Source organism: Pipistrellus kuhlii, unplaced genomic scaffold (genome assembly GCF_014108245.1).
Source record: "Pipistrellus kuhlii isolate mPipKuh1 unplaced genomic scaffold, mPipKuh1.p scaffold_m20_p_3, whole genome shotgun sequence".
Classification (NCBI taxonomy): Eukaryota; Metazoa; Chordata; class Mammalia; order Chiroptera; family Vespertilionidae; genus Pipistrellus; species Pipistrellus kuhlii.
The window spans coordinates 130,754,534-130,776,482 of record NW_023425529.1 but is presented as its reverse complement, the minus strand read 5'-3'; the positions used below and the strand labels follow the sequence as shown (position 1 = coordinate 130,776,482).

General features: G+C 40.3%; 1 protein-coding gene and 1 pseudogene across 2 annotated transcripts in view; one reads left to right on the top strand and one right to left on the bottom strand.

The window, feature by feature from the left end:
• The window catches only part of PIBF1 (progesterone immunomodulatory binding factor 1), a 190,450-nt gene that overhangs the window by 118,170 nt on the left and 50,331 nt on the right, over window positions 1–21,949 (bottom strand). For both annotated transcript variants that reach the window (XM_036457160.2, XM_036457161.2), the window contains exon 10: window positions 19,886–19,984. In XM_036457160.2, the coding sequence (XP_036313053.1) occupies window positions 19,886–19,984 (99 nt within the window). The remainder of the gene's footprint in view (window positions 1–19,885; window positions 19,985–21,949) is intronic.
• Window positions 15,301–16,888, top strand: LOC118728510 (annotated as a pseudogene).

Here is a 21,949-nt window from a genome sequence, read left to right as displayed (position 1 = left end):
AGGAAAGAGAAAACCAGAAGGAAAATCAGAGGAGCTGAAAAAAAAGCCTAAGGTACGGAGACATGCTGCGCACTCGCACTCACACGCGCATGGAGAGGTCGCAGCCGGAGAGGAGGAGAGGGCTGGGTGCTGCCTGGCGTTCCCTAGCAGGAAGGAAATAAAACCCGCAGCCTGGGCTAAACCCCCGAACCGGCAGCGCTGACCCCCAGTTATGAGCCAGACCCTGGGGACCCAGGCTCCGGTGGGGGAGATGAGGCTGTGAGGCGGAATCCTAAGCGAGCAGCGAAAAGCAGGGCCCCTGGAGTCGCGCGCACATTGCGCGCATAGGACTGAATGTTGACTCTGATGCTGGATTACCCTAGCGTGAAGAAACAAAGCCTCCGGCGGTGCTGAGCCTCAGTCCGGACTGCTCTGAATCCCAGTCCTGGACCAGACCCTGGGGACCCAGGCTCGGGCAGGGGTAGACGGGGCTGTGAGGCGGAATCCCAGGGGAGTGGCGAAAAGCGGAGCCCCCAGAGTCGCACGCACTGCGCGCAGAGGACAGTCTGTTGACTCTGATCCTAGACTCCCCTAGCGGGAAGGAGAAAAAAAAAAGCTCCAGACTGGAGGAATGCGACAGGGAGCAGGAGCCCCTGCCCGACACCAGCCAGCCGAGCGCCGGCAGGGAGCCGGGCGACGGGGCCCCCAGGGCGGGGGGTGCCCCTGAGCCATCGACCTCTGAGTGCGGGCAATGGAGCCAAGGCCAGGGGCTGCTTCCTGGGCGGTGCCGACCCCGGCAACAGGCTGGAGCAGCGCGGGAGCCCGCGGAGAACAAAGGGGTGCCACAGGCCAACCTGCTGAGCTCCCAGGACAAGGAGGAAGAAACCAAAGTTCTCAATGTGAAGAAATCAAGTGAGAGCAAAAGATAGTAAAATTACTTAAGAAAGAATTCAAAGAAGATCTTGAAAAATCAAAGACTAAGTCAGAACTCAACTCACCAGCCAACATTGCGTTTAAAAAAAAAAAAAAAAAGGGACAGAATGTTGGAACAGCGGCGACCAGGCCTAGAGTGCCCAGGCACAAAGCAATGGCAACCGGGCCCGGAGCAGCAACGGCCAGGCCCCTGAGCAGCAGCAGCCAGAACCAGAGCAACAACAGCCAGCACTGGAGCAGCCAGACCTGGGCAATGGCAGCCAGGCCTGAGGCAGAGGCAGCCAAGCCCAGGGTGGCCAGTCCAGGAATACCCAGACCCGGAGTGGCCGGACCCGGAGAAGCCGGGCCCAGAGCAGCCGAGTTGGGAGCAGCCAGGTCCAGAACAGCAGTAGCCAAGCCCGGAGCATCCAGGCTGGGAACGGCTAGACTCGGAGCAGCCGGGCCCGGGGCAGCCGGGCCCAGAGCAGCCGGGTCTGGTGCGGCCAGGCCCAAAGCAGTGATTGCCAGGCTGGGAGCGGCCAGGCCCGGAGCAGCGGCTGCCAGGCTGGGAGCGGCCAGGCCCGGAGCAGCGGCTGCCAGGCTGGGAGCGGCCAGGCCCGGAGCAGCGGCTGCCAGGCTGGGAGCGGCCAGGCCCGGAGCAGCGGCTGCCAGGCTGGGAGCGGCCAGGCCCGGAGCAGCCGGGTCTGGTGCGGCCAGGCCCGGAGCAGCGGCTGCCAGGCTGGGAGCGGCCAGGCCCGGAGCGGCTGGGCCCGGAGCAGCCGGGCCCAGAGCAGCCGAGTTGGGAGCAGCCAGGTCCAGAACAGCAGTAGCCAAGCCCAGAGCATCCAGGCTGGGAGCGGCTAGACTCAGAGCAGCCGGGCCCGGGGCAGCCGGGCCCAGAGCAGCCGGGTCTGGTGCGGCCAGGCCCGGAGCAGCCGGGTCTGGTGCGGCCAGGCCCGGAGCAGCGGCTGCCAGGCTGGGAGCGGCCAGGCCCGGAGCAGCCGGGTCTGGTGCGGCCAGGCCCGGAGCAGCGGCTGCCAGGCTGGGAGCGGCCAGGCCCGGAGCAGCCGGGTCTGGTGCGGCCAGGCCCGGAGCAGCGGCTGCCAGGCTGGGAGCGGCCGGGCCCGGAGCAGCCGGGCCCAGAGCAGCCGGGTCGGGTTCGGCCAGGCCCGGAGCAGCAGCTGCCAGGATGGGAGCAACCAGGCCCAGAGCAGCGGCTGCCAGGCTGGGAGCGGCCAGGCCCGGAGCAGCCAGGTCTTGTGCGGCCAGGCCTGGAGCAGCAGCTGCCAGGTCCAGAGCAACTAGGTCGGGAGCAGCGGTGACCAGACCCGGAGCAGCTGGTTGTGGAACGAACCAGAGCAACAGAGGCCAGGCCTGGAGCAGCCAGGCCCAGAACAGCTCGCTTCTCACCTGCCCCTGCCCCACAGCTGCCTCTCAGACATGGCTGGAAACTTTTGTGGGAACTTGAGGGTCTGCTGAATCAAGTGATGAAGGCTTAGATCTGGATGTGTTGAGTTAGTATAGGGCTGGGGTGTTGATCTGTGAGTGCCTTGGGTGGGGCCTGGATGAGGCTGGTTGACCTATTTGGAAATGTCTTTTGTGTGAAATGTATCATTGGGCATGTGGTGGTATTATTGATATGAGAAAATGCTAAGTAACTGATTTACTATCTGAAAAGGGATTTACTATCGGGGAAAGGGAGGGAGGAAGAGACTGAACATAAACTGCACCTATGGATGAGGACAATGGGGGATGGGGAGGGGGCGGAGGGTGGGGTGGGAACCTGGTGGAGGGGGGAAGAAATGAGGAACCTTTGTAACAATATGAACAATAAAGATTTTAAAAAGAAAAGAAAAGAAAAGAAAAACTAGAATAAAAATAATACATAAAATAGTCATTATTGAAGCATTCAAGATCTCATTCAATGAATCTTAATTGCAGTAAAAAAAAAGTTACTGGTCTAAGTGAAGCTAATATAGCTTAATTTAAAGCTAAATTTTTAATGTCTTAAAAATGTCCAACTCTATTCCTTTGACCTTCATGTTACTGTTATGATGTCTTATTATTAAAAGTCATGTAGGATGACTTTTAGTGCATAATAAATGTCATGTCATACGATACAGAGTTTAGAATCTCTAAGGTGTCATTTGTTCAAGATTTAGTAATGTGTTAAATGTCACATTAGTAGGTTGAAAAATAACCCAACTTTATAGAATTTTAATCACTCCTAAAATAGATGACACCTTATAAATTCAGGTTGGAAAATTTAAAAATAAAATGCCACTCTTATTGAAGGACCTGAATAAATACCAACTGAATTGACTTAAAAGGCCCTTCCTCAAAATATATTTCCACATCCTAATCTCTAGAATCCAGTGAATATTACCTAATTTGAAAAAGGTTCTTTTGCAGATGTGGTTAAGTTAAACATCTTTATTTACTTATTTTAAAAATATATTTTATTAATTTTTCACAGAGAGGAAGGGAGAAGGATAGAGAGTTAGAAAACATCAATGAGAAAGAAACATCAATTAGCTGCCGCTTGCACATATTGGGGATGTGCCCACAACCAAAGTACATGCCTTGACAGGAATCGAACCTGGGACCCTTCAGTCCATAGGCCGACATTCTATCCATTGAGCCAAACAGGCAAGTTAAACATCATTAATTAAAGTTAAACATCACCAATAATCTCCTGGATTATTTGGTTGGGCCTTACTAACTAGTAAATGCAATCATGGGTACCCTTATAAAAGCCAGGCAGAGAAGAAGGCAATGTGAAGAAAGGCAGAGACTGGTTTGGAGAGTGAAGAAGAGAGATGTGGCCACAAGACAAACAACACCTGGTTCCCCTATGGAAGAAGCAAGGACAGACTGGTCCTAGAGCTTTTAAAGGGTCTGTTGCCCTACAGACACCGTGGCTTCATACTTCTGGCCTTTAGAACTGTGAGATAATATAAATTTCTGTTGCTTTAAGCCAGTGTTTCCCAAACTTTTGACATATGTGTACTTCTTCTATAATTTTTGTAACGCTGAGTACCCCTCGTACTCATGAGAACGTAGAATTAGGTGCAGCTAAGCATGGTGCAGTGCATATCCCCACCAAACTCCAGTGCAACGCATACCCCCACCAAACTCTTCCAGTACCCCTGAGGGTACGCATACCACACTTTGGGAAACACTGCAATTTGTGGTAATTTATTATGGTAACCATAGGAAATTAACATATAATTCTGAATTTTGTTGTTTTTAATGTTTATTGGAGAGCAAAAATTTACTTATTGGTGTTAACATAACACCACACATATTGCGCTTCATCCACTGTTTACTAATAGTGTGATATAATTGGTGGCACAATGAACAATTGGGATGGGAACGAAGCTAACAAATGTGTATTTTAGCTCTGTTCCTAATCCTATATAATAAAGAGGTAATACGCAAATTAACCCTCACACTCTCACAAGACGGCTGCCTATGACCAGGCTGGCAGGCGGGTGAGGAATGACCAAATGACTGAACTGAGCCAGCAATCCAGGATTGTGAGAGGGATGTCTGGCAGTCGGACATCCCTCAAGGGGTCCTAGATTGGGGAGGATGCAGGCTGGGCTGAGGCCTCACCCCCACCCCCTTACCCAATCCCCATGCAAAAATTGCATGCACTGGGCCTCTAGTAAGAGTATAACTGAGGATAAGTCATATAACTTCTTTAGATTTGTTTCCTCATTTGCAATATGAGTAGAATGTTTTCAGTGATATTTAAATTATGACCAACTCTAAACTTTTAAAGTGTTAAAAATAATGAAGCACAATGTAAAAATCATAATAAAAATAAGGAATATTAAAATAGTAGCAATGGACGGGTTGGCTGACTGAAATCTTCCAGAAAATTCAAGAATTGGCAATATGTAAAATTCTGCATAAAATCAGTAGCTTTTAAAAACACCCATGTAGCTCTAACTGTATGTCCAGAAAGGTGCGAGGCTCTATGTTTTATAATAGAAACAAAGCCGGTTTATTTACAGAGAATAAACTACTACCTATTATGTAGGCATTAAAAAAGTTAATACATATAAATAGTTTAAATATTGCTAAGTATAGTATAAGATTAATAAATACTAACTATTATCTGAGATAAATCATCTTTTCTTCTTTTAAGTATCAGTAAAAATAACTTATAACCATAGCTTTTTTAAAAGATCATGTTAAGATAATTATTTAGTAACAAACTTTAAAAAGTGTAACTACCTGATTTTTATTCAGTGGTAACCATTTTTTTTGCTCCACTAAAACATACACTTCCAATCAACCCTGTTTCCTTTTTAATGAAAGAACTTTTTACGACGCCTGTAATACTGAAGTATAATTTAGAAGCAGTCTCTAAAACTAGAAGTAATGTTCATCTAAATATGCCTGCCAAATTTAAAAATGTATTAGGAGTTAAATTGAAACATGCTGAAAATGACTCATTGTGAACCAGAATATACACTGTAGGAAATAAGAGCTCATTTACAAGTGGGAGAAATACACTCACACTTCATCTGTGGTAATTCTCTGGACTTTTCTTCCAGTAAACATCATATTTTAAAATAAACGTGGAAAATATCTTACTTTTAACTGAAATTTTTATGAGTTGACTTAGTCAGCTGGCACTCCAATTTTTTTATACATATCTTTTTTTGGACGTGGGTATATTTACCAAATGTAAATCTATGAAAATTTCCCCAAAGCAATGGAGCAACAGTTTATTTAAAAAGCTATATAAACACACACACACACACACACACCATCTCTCACCCTCTCTTTCTCTGATTCAATTCACATGCAAAATGATGAATCTAGATTTCTAAGAAAGTATCCTAAAAAGTGTGTAGACATATATGCTCGCCTACATTTACAGGCATGATGTTACTGAGAAGTCACCAGGAGGGCATGTAATTGAGTATTTTTTCTAGTAATACTACAAATTTGTACTGATTCTATCTACTCTCTCTACTTGTGACCCAAAATTACACACTTATGAGGCAGCTGGCTAGACAGAAAGGACCATGGAACTCACCAGTCCTGACCCCCCAGATCCCTAAGGAGGTCAATAAGATGAATAAACCTGAAACTTTAGCGGTAGTGCCAATATTCTCTCCAAACTAGTTAATGAGCCACATACTTAAATATATCTTGGATCATAACTTTATTTTTAAAATATATTTTATTGATTTTTTACAGAGAGGAAGGGAGAGGGATAGAAAGCTAGAAACATTGATGAGAGAGAATCATCGATCAGCTGCCTCTTGCACACCTCCTACTGGGGATGTGCCCGCAACCAAGGTACATGCCCTTGACCGAAATCAAACCCAGGACCTTTCAGTCCACAGACTGACGCTCTACCACTGACCCAAAGCGGCTTCGGCCTGGATCATAACTTTAATGTGGCCTTAAGCTGAAATCAATTAAAAAGTGCTTTCAAATTCTAGTTTGCTTAGAAATTTTGAATTTTGTTTTCTTATTTCATCAATTATTTGTTGATTAGGAACTGCAGTAAACAATTCATTGAAGTGTCTGTTCTGCTCTTCTTTACACAGAATTTTTTTTTCATTGTGTGTCAACTACACAAAATGAAATTTTATCTAGAAACTATCCCTAACCCCAAACTGTATTTTATAAATGTGACCATCGCCTATGACAACAATTAAGCAGTGTGGCTGTGGGTTTGCAATCCAAAATAGAACAATAGAACTTTCAATCTCAAATATTTGATACAAAAAGGCTCTTGAGCAAATCCTCTTAAAAAATGTGTGTGTGTGTATGTATGTATGTGTGTATGTCTGTATGTATATGTATTACATTTACTGTGGTAACAGTGGTTATAAGTTTCAGGTGTATAACTTCATAACACAACATTTATATATTCCATTGTGTGCTCATTGCCGGTCTAACCTCCTTTCATCACCATATACTTGGCCCCTTTTACCCTCTTTGTACTCTCCTACTCTTCTTCTCCTTTAGCATTTCTTTATCATATACCCACAGTTATTACAGAGGCAGTCTCAAGATTCTGAATTATTATATTATTTTTGTAATCCTCACTAGAGGATTTTCCATTTATTTTTAGAGCAAGTGGAAGGGAGGGGAAGAAACACAGAGAGAGAAACATCAATATGAGATACATGGATTGGTTGCCTTCGCACACGGCTGGGGATCGAGCCTGCAACTGAGGTACATGACCTCGGCTATAATTGAACCTGGGACCCTTCAATTCGAGGGTCTGAGTCAAACCGGCAAGGACCTGAATTATTATTTTAAAACAATTTTTAATAAACTATTTATTGCAGAACAGTTTTGAATTTTATTTTATCCTTGTATTTTTCATCTTAAAACATCCTGAGTTACGTATTGATGTGAAAAGAACATAGTATTTTTTTTGTCCCAAATTTATGATGTATTTCTTTTTACACACACACACACACACACACACACACACACACACACACACACAGTCAGAGAGGCCTTTCTTGACTATTTATCAAGGTTAATCCTGCCCAAGCCATTATTCTTCCTTACACAACCCAGTTCATAACCATCATCGAAACATATAATTATAATAATTATATGTTTATTTATTTGTCTCCGTCAACCGACTCTCTGCAGGGGCACCCTCCAGTTTATTTACTAATAGATGTCAGCGCCCAGCACAGTTATTGGCACATGGTAGGTGGTGATAATTATTTGTTGGTTGAATAAATGGGCAAGAGTGGGGAGGTGGAAGAGGTAGTTGTGAATCACATTTCTTGTTTAAGTGCCTGGGTAAATGATGTTAGTCAGAATGCAAAACTATGGGAGGAAGAACAGGTCTGGGCAAGAGGATTAACTGAGTGGGGAGAGATGGAACAACCTATTAAGAGGCATTGTACACAATTACAACATGATCCCAGTCAAGAATAAGGAGAAGCAGATCCAGAATGATGGCAACAGGAGTGAAGTGGACTTTAGAGATGTTATTGGGGTAGAATGTATATAATTTGATAAGTGATTACACATAGGAACAACAGGAAAGGATTATTATTCTAAAGATTCAAACAGAAATAGCTTAAAAGTGGTAGCACAATTTATATAAGTGAAATCAGTTGTAGCAACTTTTTGTTTGGGGAGAGGTGATTATAGCAGCAAACAACTTTTGTTTTAGAAATACTGAGTTTAAAGTTCCAAAAAGACATCCACACAAAAATATCAATCTGGTAGCTGGAAATCTCAGTTTATAAGACATAAGAAAAGGTCTGGCTTGAGTTTATGAATGCTGTTGGTCATCTCCAAAGTAACAGTGAAAGCTTAGTAGAAGAGAAGGTCCCAGGGGGAAGATGAACACATACACACAGACACACAGACACACACACACACACACACACACACACACACACACACACAGGACCAAATGTTACAAATACAAACAGAAAGGAAAAAATGGAAGAACTGTTTCAGATTGAAAGAGACTGAAGAGGCATGAGAACTAAAAGGAATGCACAATTCTGGACTGGATCTTATGTCAGAAAAAAGTGTTATAAAAAGATATTGGGACAAATGACAAACTGGGTAAAAGCACTTCTATGAATGTTGTCCTATTTTAAAGTGCACTGTGGTTACATAAGAGAATATTCTTATTCCTAGGAAGTAAACTGTTAAGAGGTAAAAGTATATGTATGGTGCATTCAATGTATTATATTACTCAAGAAAAAATAATGTAATGTGTACACGAGTGAGGAAGGGAGGAAGACAATAAGAATAACAAAATAAATTAAGCAAAACATTAAAAAAGGGGTGAATGTACCTCTGGCTGATAAGACTCGATTGGGCATCATCCTATACACTAAAAGGTTGCTGGTTCAATTCCTGGTCAGGGCACATGCCTGGGTTATTGGCTCCATCCTGTCTGGACATTCAAGAGGCCGCCAATAGATATTTCACTTTTACATCAATGTTCGTTCTCTCTCTCTCTCTCCCTCTCTCTCTCTCTCTCTCTCTCTCTCTCTCTCTCTCTCTCTCTCTCCTCTCCTCCCCCTTCTTCCCTCCCTCCGTTCCTCTTCTCTCCCTCTTTCTCTCTCTCTCCCTTCCTTTCTCTAAAAAGCAATAAAAAAATCTTTTAAAAAGGGATGAATTTAGGTAAAAGATATATAGTACTTCTTTGAACAATTCTTATAGTTTTTGTGCACATATTTGAAATAGAACTTAAAAAAGAATGTGGACTCAGTTAGAATGAAAGAGCACAGCTTTGATCTGAAAAGTGAATTAATCCCTTGAGAGTGATGAACATTCAGAGTAGTTTGGGATTGAGGAGTGAAGAGGTTTATGTCAGTAAGTATGCAAAGATGCAAAAAGCACTTTCCACACCATTTGTTGCATTTATCGATACAAAAAATATGCACAACATATGCTGATAATGTTAGTCCATTTCTATTGTGTTTCTTCAATTCTCACCTGGGGATATGTTTATTGATTTTAGGGAGAGGAGAAGGGGGAGAGACAGAGAGAGAATGTGTGTGTGAGAGAGGGAGGGAGGGAGTGGTGGGAGAGAGAAAGATCGATGTGAAAGTGGAACATCAACATGAGAGATAAATATCAATCAGTTGCCCCCATCGATCAAACCCACAATGTAAGTTATATGCCTTGACCGGAATCAAATCTGCAACCTTTTGATTGCATGGAACAATGCTCCAACCAACTGAGCCACCCAGCCAGGGATCCATGTCTGTTCTTTTGAGGTGGAGAATAGGTGTATCATTTTATATATTTTATTGATTTTTAGAGAGAGGAAGGGAGAGAGATAGAGAGCTAGAAACGTTGATGAGAGAAACATCGACTAGCTGCCTCCCCCACACCCCCTACTGGGGATGTGCCCGCAACCAATGTACATGACCCCGACCGGAATCGAACCCAGGACCTCTCAGTCCGCAGACCGATGCTTTACCACTCAGTCGGCAGGTATATCATTTTAGAACAAGTACCATTTAAGCCCAATTATAAGGAATACATTATCCATGAACAGTTAAAGGACTCACTGGGCTCTTGTTCTTGGTGGGTCAAGGGATTTCAGATCAGACCAATACAATATAATAAAGAAGCAATATGGAAATTGACCCTCACTCCACCATGCCATCACATGAGGGCTACACCCACATTGGAGGCAGGGTTCCCATAACACCAGATGACTGCACCCTCAGCAGAGATGGGGTTCCCATAACGAGCCATAACAAGCGATCAGCAGAGACCTAAGGCTCCGTGGCACCAGGGTGGGGGACCTGAGGCTGTGCCCCTTGCCTGGTGGGGCTTGACAGGGAACCTCAAGGTGCCCCCCACCCTGGTGCTGGGGGACCTGAGGCTGAACCCCTCCCCCCTCCAGCACAGGGCTGGGGGACCTGAGGCAGTGCCCCTCACTCAGCAGGGGTTGATAGGGCTGGGGCTGGCTGGGGATGGTTCTCGCCCAATGGGAGTGGGGCTGGTTGGGTCTGGGTCTTATGCAATTTTGAGGTGCATGCAGGTGGGCGGGGACTTGACTTTGGGTCCTGCTCATGTCCCAGACTCTGACAGGAGAAAGATTTTCATATACATTTTACTAGTTTTCTTTCATCTCTGACACTTCTATTATAGAGAAAGGGCAAATAGCAATATTAAAATATTTTTTCTAATTCCCTTTTAATGTGCACAAATTTTGTTCCCTGAGTAAGTCGTTCTTAATAAAGAAAAAGGAGGACCTGATCATAGTGGTCCAATGGTTGAACCCGGAGGTCACCTTTCAATTCTTGTTGGGACACATGCCTAGGCTGTAGGCTCGATCCTCAGTGTGGGGCATGCAGGAGGCAGCCAATCAATGATTCTCTCTCATAACTGATGTTTCTATCTTGCTCTCCCTCTCTCTTCCTCTCCGAAATTAATAAAAATATATTAACAATTTTAAAAAAAGGAAAAGGAGGGTTGATAAGAGGTGGCAAAAAATAAAATCTATAAGCTGTGATCTGAATGTTGGAGTTTCTTATTGGTTCCTTTCAGAGTTGGTTTAAAATTAAAATGAACAGATATTTTTCATATCAACAATACATTTTCAATGCTTTCATGTACATTACATTACTACTAATTCCAAAGCCTTTATTGGAGAAAGGAACAAAATTACTTGTGGGTAATTTAGGAAATAATGAGTTAAGCTTGAGATATAATCGTATACATGTGAACACATTTACGTCAGATGGAGCAGTGGTTTAAAAGCCAAGAAAAAATTTTAGATTATGGGGTTAGATTATTTAAATATAAACAAATAAAATTATGGAAAAATAGAAAATTGAAAGGAATAAGAGAAATTAAATAACTATAATTTTATAAACTGTGGGCATTCATTAAAGTAGCCCATTAATGAGAGTATTTTATCAAACAAAAAATTCAAATACTAAAAGATTACATCTAAAAAGTATAAATTCATTGTATATTCTTTCTTTCACAAAGAAGTATGACAGAATAGTAACTTAATATAGGATTGAGAATTAGGAATTTATGCACTGAAATAACAATTATGATGTAAATTACATTTTGTAACCATGAAATTTAGTAATATTATGAAAAAATTATCATAGAGTTAAGTAAAATAAAGTTTAAGTACAACACTCTAGCTTTTGTTTTAAATTTCAATATCCTTATTCAATTAAGTTTGTAGAAATGTAGAAATATACCTTTCTAAATGTTGTAAATGTAGTAATATAACACTGAGAATGATGCAAACATTGACCTGCCAGCTGAAATAGCCAGGAGCAGATTGAGACAGATAAAGATAAAGCAATATAAGAGTATTGAAAAAAAAAAGGCAGAATAAAGGCTTGTTAAAACTGTTCTAATCTTGGGGATAAAGCACTGACTGAAAATTTAAGACAACTAGCTTCTATATCAAGCTTTAAACTAGCCCAGTATGACATAAAAATCACTTACACTACTTCTTTTTTTGTCTTCTATATGTAAAAATGAGGACAAAATTCTACTACAATCAGAAAATTTGTAGGGATTGAAGACATAACATAAAATAATTAGTAAAAAATATTTACAGACTGAGCCGAAACCGGTTTGGTTCAGTGGATAGAGCGTCGGCCTGCGGACTGAAGGGTCCCGGGTTCGATTCCAGTCAAGAGCATGTACCTTGTTTGCAAGCACATCCCCAGTAGAGGGTGTGCAAGAGGCAGCTGATCGATGATTCTCTCTCATCAATGTTTCTAACTATCTATCCCTCTCTCTTCTTCTCTGTAAAAAATCAATATATTAAAAAAAAAGTATTTACAGACTGAAAACTATTCCAAATACAGTTCAAAATACAGAGTATATATTTTAAAACAGTTAAAACAATCATAACCAAAAAAATACTATTAAAAGTACTATTGTAATTCTAGATGGCAAGCATAGGTTAGATTCATATATAGGCCTCTCAAGTAGGTTACACAGATGTAACAGTGTATTTACCTTATTCTATTATTCACACTGATCAAGTTTAAATTTTTCCCATTTGACAGAATCCTCAGAGTGCATGCATAGATTCAAAGCAACAGAACATGAGGTTCATATTCATGAAAGCTGTATTTGTTATTATTAAATTACTGAACTTGAACCTACTTAGACTTTTTATATGCCTGAGAAAAGTTCATTGTTTTATATAAAATAATTTGATTTGACTTTGGGTGATGGGTACACAATGCAATATACAATCATGCATCATAAAAATGTAAACTTGAAACCTATATGATCCTATTAACCAATGTCATCCCAATACATTTAATTTAAAAAGTAAAGTCCTTGAGTAAAAAGCCTTTTTCATTCATATATTAAAGTGGACTACTACTTCCTTACATTTCATTTTATAATAATACTGGTTGTTTAATCATTAAATGAGGCATATGATAAAGAAAAACAACATAAATGAAAAAGTTGAGATTAATTACACCTGATTAGAAAATTGTGTATGGGCATGTCTGAGGCTGTATTTACTTAATGCGTGATTCACGGAAATTGTTATCCATGAAAAGAGTCAAGCATTGTTTATTCTATTGTAATTTTGATACCAAGAAAGCAGAATCACATATGTGAGTATTAAAAACTCAAACTCTAAAAAATAAAAATATTTTTCCTTGGGTTTCACTATATACAAAAGTACACATGATATTAAAAAAATATTTATGAATTCAAATATTTCTAGGCAATTTAAAGTCAAAAGAATTTTGGTGGATATTTAAAATATATAGTGTCCTTTTCAAACAGTCTTAAGAACTAAGTTTTTATATTGAAAAGATAGGAAAAGTGAATTGCAGAGATTAAAAAAATAATACACTAAAAAATACCTTGGGTTCACCATTCATTTTGCATGGTACCTTAGTGTATTAACTCTTTTGAGCTGTTGTCACAGGTTATTTCAATATTAAAAGGGACTTCAAATGCCTCAAGCTACCCACTGATGCTTCAATCCTTACAAGCACATTCCTACTGAGCACTTGGCCAGCTAATGCCCAGACACTTCTGATGGAGAATGCTAGATGACAAAGCAATCCCATTGGAAAGCCACATTAAAAAGTTTATCTCTACTCTGTCTAGTAGTTTACTCAGCGATCCCAGTTCTACTACTTCAAGTCTTACCAAATGAGAAAAACAGTTCATTCATATAGAACAACAACAGTTTTCCAAATATTTGTTGACAGTTACAATCTAGCACTGTTAGGGTATTTTGGAATCTTTCCACAGTTTAGGCCATTTTCCTTTTAAGACCTTGGATTTAAAGCTTGGGTGCCCAGATCCCAGCATAATTTTATAGACAAGGGAATTACTAACCACATTCTAGACATAACTTCTATTACTATAGGATAAGAACTTTATATTGAAATCTTCCAAGTTCTTTTCACATTTAAATTCTAAGCATTTATTTTCACATTAGAGACCCGGTGCACGAATCCATGTAGGGGTGGGGTCCGGTGGCCAGTCCGGATAGGGCCTATGATTGGGCTGGCCAGCTGGGGAGAGGGGCCACGGGCAGTTGGCTAGCTGACCCCGCCCTCTGGTTGAACCCCTGGTCAAGGGGACACTTTGCATATTAGCCTTTTATTATATAGGATTTCAACTCCATTATATTAATAATGCAGGTTTTATGGAACCAAGTGTATGATCTTATACTTATTCATTAAATTTCATTCAGCTCATAAATTCTGCCTGAAAAGATCTATTTGGATCCTCATTCCATAAATCAATTTCTTTATTCTTCTCTGTCTTATATCAAATTTGTAATATAAGGTGTTATCATTTTTACTCAAATCACTGACAAAAATGTAGAAATATAGCTTTCTAAATGCACTAAAAGTAGTAATATAACTCTACAGAGTATTACTGATGGTCATTATAAATCTACCTTTTCGTTATTAATGATTGTCTAAAATCACCTGGGTCAAACCCTTAAAAAGTTACTAATCCATTTAATTGACCTTGAATTGTGCCCATATATTCCCCTCTTGTTAAGTCTTGTACATATAATATTTTATTATATCTAAAACTGAAAACAATGCTGAAAGAAAAGCTGGAAGTGTCACAAGTTTCAATATTTAAATAAGACAAAAGAACATATTATAAAAAAAAAATCTATATCCAACATCTGTCCCCAGCCACCCAATTTTTCGCTCCACAAGCAATAAGTGTTTATATATACATAAGCTAATACACACAAACCTCTCAGTGGTTGTGGAAGTGTTGGCCCTCGTTCCGAAGGGTCACGGGTTCGATTCCAGGCCAAAGGCTCATATCTTAGTTTCAGTTTCAATCCTTGGCACAGGTTTAAGGGCTCGAGTGGGAAGCAACAAATTGATGCGTCTCTCTCACATCGATATTTCTCTCTCTCTCCCACCCCCTTCCCTTCCTCTTTCTCTAAAAAAAAATTAAATAAATAAATAAATAAATAATAATAATGGACAAAAATATCCTCATTCCTCAGGTAAGGATGTAAAAAAAAAAAAAAAAAAAAAAAAAAAGGCCAAACCTAATCCAGACAGAAGCACAGGGGATACAGGCCTGGTTGTGGCAGTCCTTCCCTTTTATCACCAGGGAAAAAGCTGTAGGCATAGAGAAGCTTTACAGCCCAATTTGATCTATATGTTAGTCTAAAGTCGTGGTTGGCAAAGTGCGGATCTCAAGCCACATGAGGCTCTTTGGCCCCTTAAGTGTGGCTCTTCCACAAAATACCATGGCCTGGGTGAGTCTATTTTGAAAAAGTGGCATTAGAAGAAGTTTAAGTTTAAAAAAGCTGGCTCTCAAAAGAAATTCCAATCTTTGTACTGTTGATATTTGGCTCTGTTGACTAATGAGTTTGCCGACCACTGGTCTAAGAGGTCATTTTTCATAACATTCTCATTTTCTCCCCCTGCTTTCAGACCAGCCTGGTGAGGTCAAAACAAAGACCCAGACTCTTGAGTCCCCAGTCAGACACCTTCCACAGGCCCTGTGGCCAGATGAAGGGCTAGGGCTTCAGAAACCAGAGCGCCCACACACAGCTGATGGAGCTGACCCTGTGCTTGCAGCAGACCACAGGGGACTACAGCTGGAGACCAGGTGCCTGCAGCAGGACCTGGAGCAGGAGAAGCAGCGGCAGGCAGACCATCAGGGAGCAGGAAGCCATCCTCGTCCACTTAATGTGCCAGATGGTCAACCTCTTACAGTGTGGGGCCATGAAATCTGGAGCTCCACTAGACTCTAGGGGTGATGTTGGAGTGCACAGCAGGCCCAATGGAGGCAGCCTGACCACTAAGCAATCAACTGAGTGATTCGGAAGCTGCATTCATCAATCATGACATGTCAATCATGGAATTGACATCTCTGCTTTATACCACTCCAGCTTCCAGGAGTACCAAGGAGACAAATACCACAAGGACAAGAGCATCTCGGACTTCACTAATCTTGGTATCAGTGAGATACCAAGCTCTGCACTGACCTCATGACTAAAAGGTTGAATTGAAGTGCTGTGAACTACATGGATGATTCTCTTTTGCAATATTTTAACCAGAGAGGACAAGCATCCCTATAGGAAGTAGTGGCCCAGTTCCTCACCTACTACAGCAAAATACCTGCCCCACTTGATGCAGAAAATGTGATTGTTCGAAGTGACTGCTGCTCTATCTTCTCTGCACTGACCTTGGTTCTGTGTGATACAGGTGAGGCCTTTCCAACCCCCACCCCTTCCATGCTGGTTTCACCTATCCACCTAGCCAGTGAGATCACTGATGTGGACATCCTTCTGTTCCAACTGACTGGACAAGTTGGAGAAAGCCATGCTTGAGGCAAGGCTTCAGGGGAGAAAGGTCATAGGCCTGGTGCTCATCAAAGGAGACATCTACTCCAGGGACTCACCGAAGGAATACCTGGAATTTGCCAAGAGGTACAACCTATATGTGATTATAGATGAGATTTACATGCTGTCTGAGTTTGATGAATCCATCACATTCTCCAGTGTTCTGAGCATGAAAAGTTGGTCTGACCCCAATAGGACACATGTGCTCTGGGACACTGATAAGGATTTTGGGATCTCTGGCTTCCATTTTGGCGCTCTGTACACTCCCATCCAGAGGTGGCCTCAGCTGTGAGTGCTTTTGGCTTCCTCCACAGCATTTCTGGCATCACCAGCACAAGCTGTGTTGGCTGCTCCACGACAGAGAATGGATTGACAAAGTGTACCTGCCCACTAATCACTCCCAGCTCACAGGTACAACATTAGCAGGTTGAATGCACAGAAGATCCCTTTTCTCAATTGTGGCTCTGGCATCTAAGTATGAATCAACCTGAGAGTACCTGGACCCATGCAAATTTGAGAAAGAGCTGCTCCTTTATTGCTAATCTCTGGACAAAGAGCTGATACTGCCTCCTGGCAAGTCCTACATATAAGGAGCCTGGCTGGTTCTGCTGCCTCATTTTAGAGAAGCCTTTCTGCTTAAACATCACCACACATTGGTTCTCTTAGGCACTAGCAGAGTAATAGCAGGATTTGGCAGTGAAGCAACTGAAGGATGCATAAAGGAGCAAGCAGTCTGTTTTTCAACCAGCAGCTCCAGCCAATCACATGCTCAGGGTGTCCTTGACATAAGCCTCAGATCCTGAAGGCTGTAGTATTGACCTGCTGTTGTAACAGAGAAAACAGTGGCCTCCTCCAAAATTTGGCTCATCTGACCCAGTCAGCACCCTCAAGCTGAGCATCTGTCACTTTTGGAAGCTTTGCACCTTTTAATTCTTTGTTAGCCATTTTGTGGCGTGAAATGATTTTTAGGAGGGTATGGTTGGGAAAGCCTGTAGGAACAAAGGGATCCTGGCCTGTGTCTTCTCTCAATCTGGGAGCCCTCAGGAGATGTTTGACTGACGGTTGATGCCTCTTTCCAATGGGAGCAGGCCAAAGCCTGCAGCTGGACATCCTTAGTATTGCTGCAGAGGTAGGAGAGGCTCCTGCCACTGCTGCTGAGCTAGCCAGCAGTGAGCCTAGCTTCTGGCTGAGCGGTGCTCCCCCTGGAGGAGCATACTGACTACCAGGGGGCAGCTCCTGCATTGAGCGTCTGCCCCCTGGTGGTCAGTGTGCGTCATTCCGACCGGTCATTTTGCTGTTTTGTCATTAGCATATTAGACTTTTATTATATAAGATTCTAGTAAAAAATAATTTGGAAATATATCAACTTTTGAATAGCAAAAATTCAGTTAGTAAAACTTAATAACAAAAATAGTTGATATTTCTATAATATTAGCAAAGATTTCTAGCCTGGCCAGTATGGCTCAATGCTTGAGAGTTGACCTATGAACCAGGAGGTCACATTTTGATTCCTGGTTAGGGCACATGTCCAAGTTGTGGGCTGGATACTCAGTGTAGGAAATGCGGAAGGCAGCCGATCAATGATTCTCTCTCATCATTGATGTTTTTATCTCTCTCTCCCTCTGAAATCAATGAAAAATATTTAAAAAATATTTCTATAGTACTACTTAGGTGCAAGACACTGTTTTATTTGCTTTATAAACATTAAATAATTGAATTATTGTAATTCAGAAGATACTTTTAGATAATAAAATATCCCATGGGCTTTAGGACAAATATCTGTCTTTGAATAAGTAGGGCAAGAAGAATTTTAGATATCAAGAGTTTAGAAGATACAGAGTTTGGTATAAATATAAAGTAGTTCATTCTGAGGACTGATTTACTAATCTCTTCTCTCCAAATTTTTAAAAGCATACCAAACTAGCAAGTTATGAAATCCTGCTTGGTTTATTAGCTAGAATCTTATGCTTTCTTTCATTTTGTTCATAAATATTATTCTAGAGCCATTACTAAATTTATCACATTCAAAAAACATCAACAAAAAGCCAAGTAAATCTTTAGTGGAAATCATACTGATTTATAAATAGAAGGATTATACATAATAAAAGATAGTTTAAAGATAGGTTTAAATAGCACTATAACAAAAACAATTGATTTATAAATTTGTTTCATATTAAGATTTTTGGAATTAGACAAACTTTCACATTATAGGAAATATTTGTTCAACCTTATGTTTATTAAAATTCCTCTATGGGTCAAGTTGATAAACCCGGTGTGTATTCACAAGTATAACAATTTGAGCCATTGTAAAAGATTTTGACATTTAAAGAATTTAAAGTAGGTTAATTATAAAGACTTGCCCCAATTTAGCTTGATGTATTGCTAAACCACAAATAAAACAAGTGTACATTTAATAATTAAAAGATCCATTCAGCTTATTTTCAGTTTATCGATATGTGAAGGTTAACAGAAACTTTTCGTACTATCTTTTTTTTTATTGTTTAAATAGTACATATGTTTCCTTTATCCCTGATTGGCCCCCAACCCCTGACCATTCCCACCCTGTACTATCTTAGCAACTTTTTGCCTGAAGTTATTTCCAAATAAAAAGTTTTATGAAAAGGTTAAGCACTATTTACATATAGTCAAATCACTGACAATTCTGTGTTCAGTGATTACTGAACATTCATCAGTTATTTTCCTTTTAGCTAGGCTATTAAATATCCTTCACTAGTGATAAATGAAAGATTCTCTCTTCTCCTCCCTCCTATACATGAATCATAATATAAAGATTAAAAAGAAAAAAAAAAAGCACAGCCAGTGTTGCTCAGTGGTTAGGCATCTACCTATGAATCAGGAGGTCACAGTTTGATTCTGGTCAGGGCATGTGCCTGGGGTATGGGCTCAATCCACAATAGGAGGCAGATGATCAATGATTCTCTCTCATCACTGATGTTTCTATCTCTCCCTCTCCCTTCCTCTCTGAAATGAATAAAAATATTTTTAAAATAAAATAAAGAAACAATAAAAAATAGAAAATGAATTGGTAGGTATACAATGGTACAGCTACTTGGGAGTTAACCTTGGCAGCTTCTCTTAAAGTAAAACATTCATCTACTCTATCATTAGCAAATCCACTCCTAGGTATTTATCCAAGAGAAACAAAAACATATGCCCACAAAAAGAAGTATATAAAAAAATGTTCATAGAAGCTTTATTCATGATAGCTCCAAACTTGAAACAACCTAAATGTCCATCAGTGGGTGAGTGAATACACAAACTGAGGTATATTCACCAAGAGTAAGGAATGAACTGATAACAAACAAATGGATAAAACATAAAAGGCTGAATGAAAGGCTAGACATTAAAGAGTACATACTGTAGGATTCCATTTAGTCCAGGAAGATAGAAATCAGTGTTAGTCTCTTGAGGAATAGTGATTGAGATGACAAAAAGTATTAGGAAACTCTCTAGAGTGACTGAATTATTCTGTGTCTTGTTTCAATGTATGAAAAAGTTACACATTACAAAAATAATGTTTACATGTATATTATATTTCAATTGAAATGAAAATCATAGTTCATTAAAAATGTACTTTCTAAGAGAAAAATAACAAGAACAAAAATCGAAGAGTTTTAATATTTCTATTTTCAGGATGCTTACCTGTCTAAGAGCTCATTATATTTTTCTAAAGCATCTTTTTCAGCCATCATTGCTCGGTCCTTTTCAGCCAAAGCATTATCCCTTGCTTCTCGGAGATTTCTAAAATTTAAACATACATTCAGTTATTCTAAATACATAAGTATCATATTTTAAAGATTCATAAATGAGCTTCTGTGGAGTTGGACAATCTGACAATCTTAAGGAGCTGTAAAGGATGGCAAATCAAACTGTATATTATCTAAATTTTCCTGGTCTGGTAAATTTCCTGGTCTGGCAGCAGCAGTGTAGATGCAAACATGGCCTATCTCTAAATTTCATGTTATCTTTTTTTCACAACTTTTCTCCACATGGGTTGAAGGTAGACTAGACAATAAGTTGTTTAATATCATAATGTGATGAGGCAGGTATAATTACTTACATGAGACAACTGAGGTTTTGAGATGCTAATAAATGTTCTATAAAATATTTTAAGTAAAAGACATAATATAGGAGTCACAGAATTAAAACGGAAATTTTGGGATATGAGCAAGAGAACAACTGAAGTGACTATAGACCTTGGGATCTCATGGCACAAAGAAGGGCTGATAGATTAGGCAAAAGCTAAAGGGACAAAGGACATGAAATACTGATGAGGTGACAAACAGATTAAATAAAGTGGAGCTGAGATGAAGGTCAATATTCATGTAGGGCTTAAGGATGTCTGAGGTCAGAGCATCAATTTTCAACAAGTTTGCTACAAAAATTTTTAGACACGTAGTATCTAACTATATATTATAGTCAGAGGCACTGACCTCTTTTCCCTTAGATGTCAAATAAAAAATGACAACAGCCACCCGGCTGATGTGACTCACTGATTGAGGATCGGCCTATGAACCAGGAGGTCATGGTCCGATTGCTGGTTAAGGCACATGCCCAGGTTGTGTGGGGGCATGCAAGAGGCAACTGATCAATTATTCTCTCTCATCATTGATGCTTCTATTTCTCTCTCCCTTTCCCTTCTTCTCTGAAGTAAATAAAAACATATTTAAAAAAGAAAAAAAAAGGTTACAGCCAACACAACAATAGCTGTCTGGTGTCAACGAATCAAAATTATATCTATTTTTTTGTTAGATTAGCAAAATATATATATATATATATATTTTGGTGCCACAGAATTTTAGTAATTAATCTATGTGTACCATGAGTTGGAAAAAGTTGAATACTGCTGGGCCAGAATATTAGATAAAACATCCACTGGCAGTACTGATGATAGTACTGTAATTGAAATTGAAGTTGATAGAAAGACACATTTAGTGAAAATTAAGGGAAATGTCTAAAAGTAGCCGAGGCCGGTTTGGCTCAATGGATAGAGCGTCGGCTTGGGGACTGAAAGGTCCCGGGTTCGATTCCGGTCAAGGGCATGTATCTTGGTTGCGGGCATATCCCCAGTAGGGGGTGTACAAGAGGCAGCTGATCGATGACTCTCTCTCATCGATGTTTCTAACTCTCTATCTCTCTCCCTTCCTCTCTGTAAAAATCAATAAAATATATTAAAAAAAAATGTCTAAAAGTAGAAGGTTACAACAGTGAGTAATTAGGAGATTATATAGCCACACATAAGCCTTTAAACATCCAATCTTGTTTTTTTTTTAATTATTATTATAGTAGAATTTTGGATCAAAAATAAAAATACCAACAATAAGCTTCTTTCAGAGCCAATTTTTTCAAAAATCCTGAAATAAAAATAGAGTGTAATTTTGTTCACTTAATCCTTAAAAATCCCTTATATTGTGTTTTATAATCTATTTTATAGCTGAGTAACCTGAAATTTAGAGAGTTGAAGCACCTAGCTCTATCACATGGTCTAAGTGTTAAAGCCATAATTTGAGCCTGGCTATTTCTTGTCATAAAGCGAGTATTTTTTTTTATTTTTACATCATATCACCCTATCTCCCATAAAGAACTGGCTGGATATTAAAAGTTGGCTTTTATTATTCGTAGAGAATGGCAGTAGGGAGTCATGAAAACCCACACAATTTTAATAAATCTATCTAATAACAGTTAGAAATTCGTAGTGTTCATATG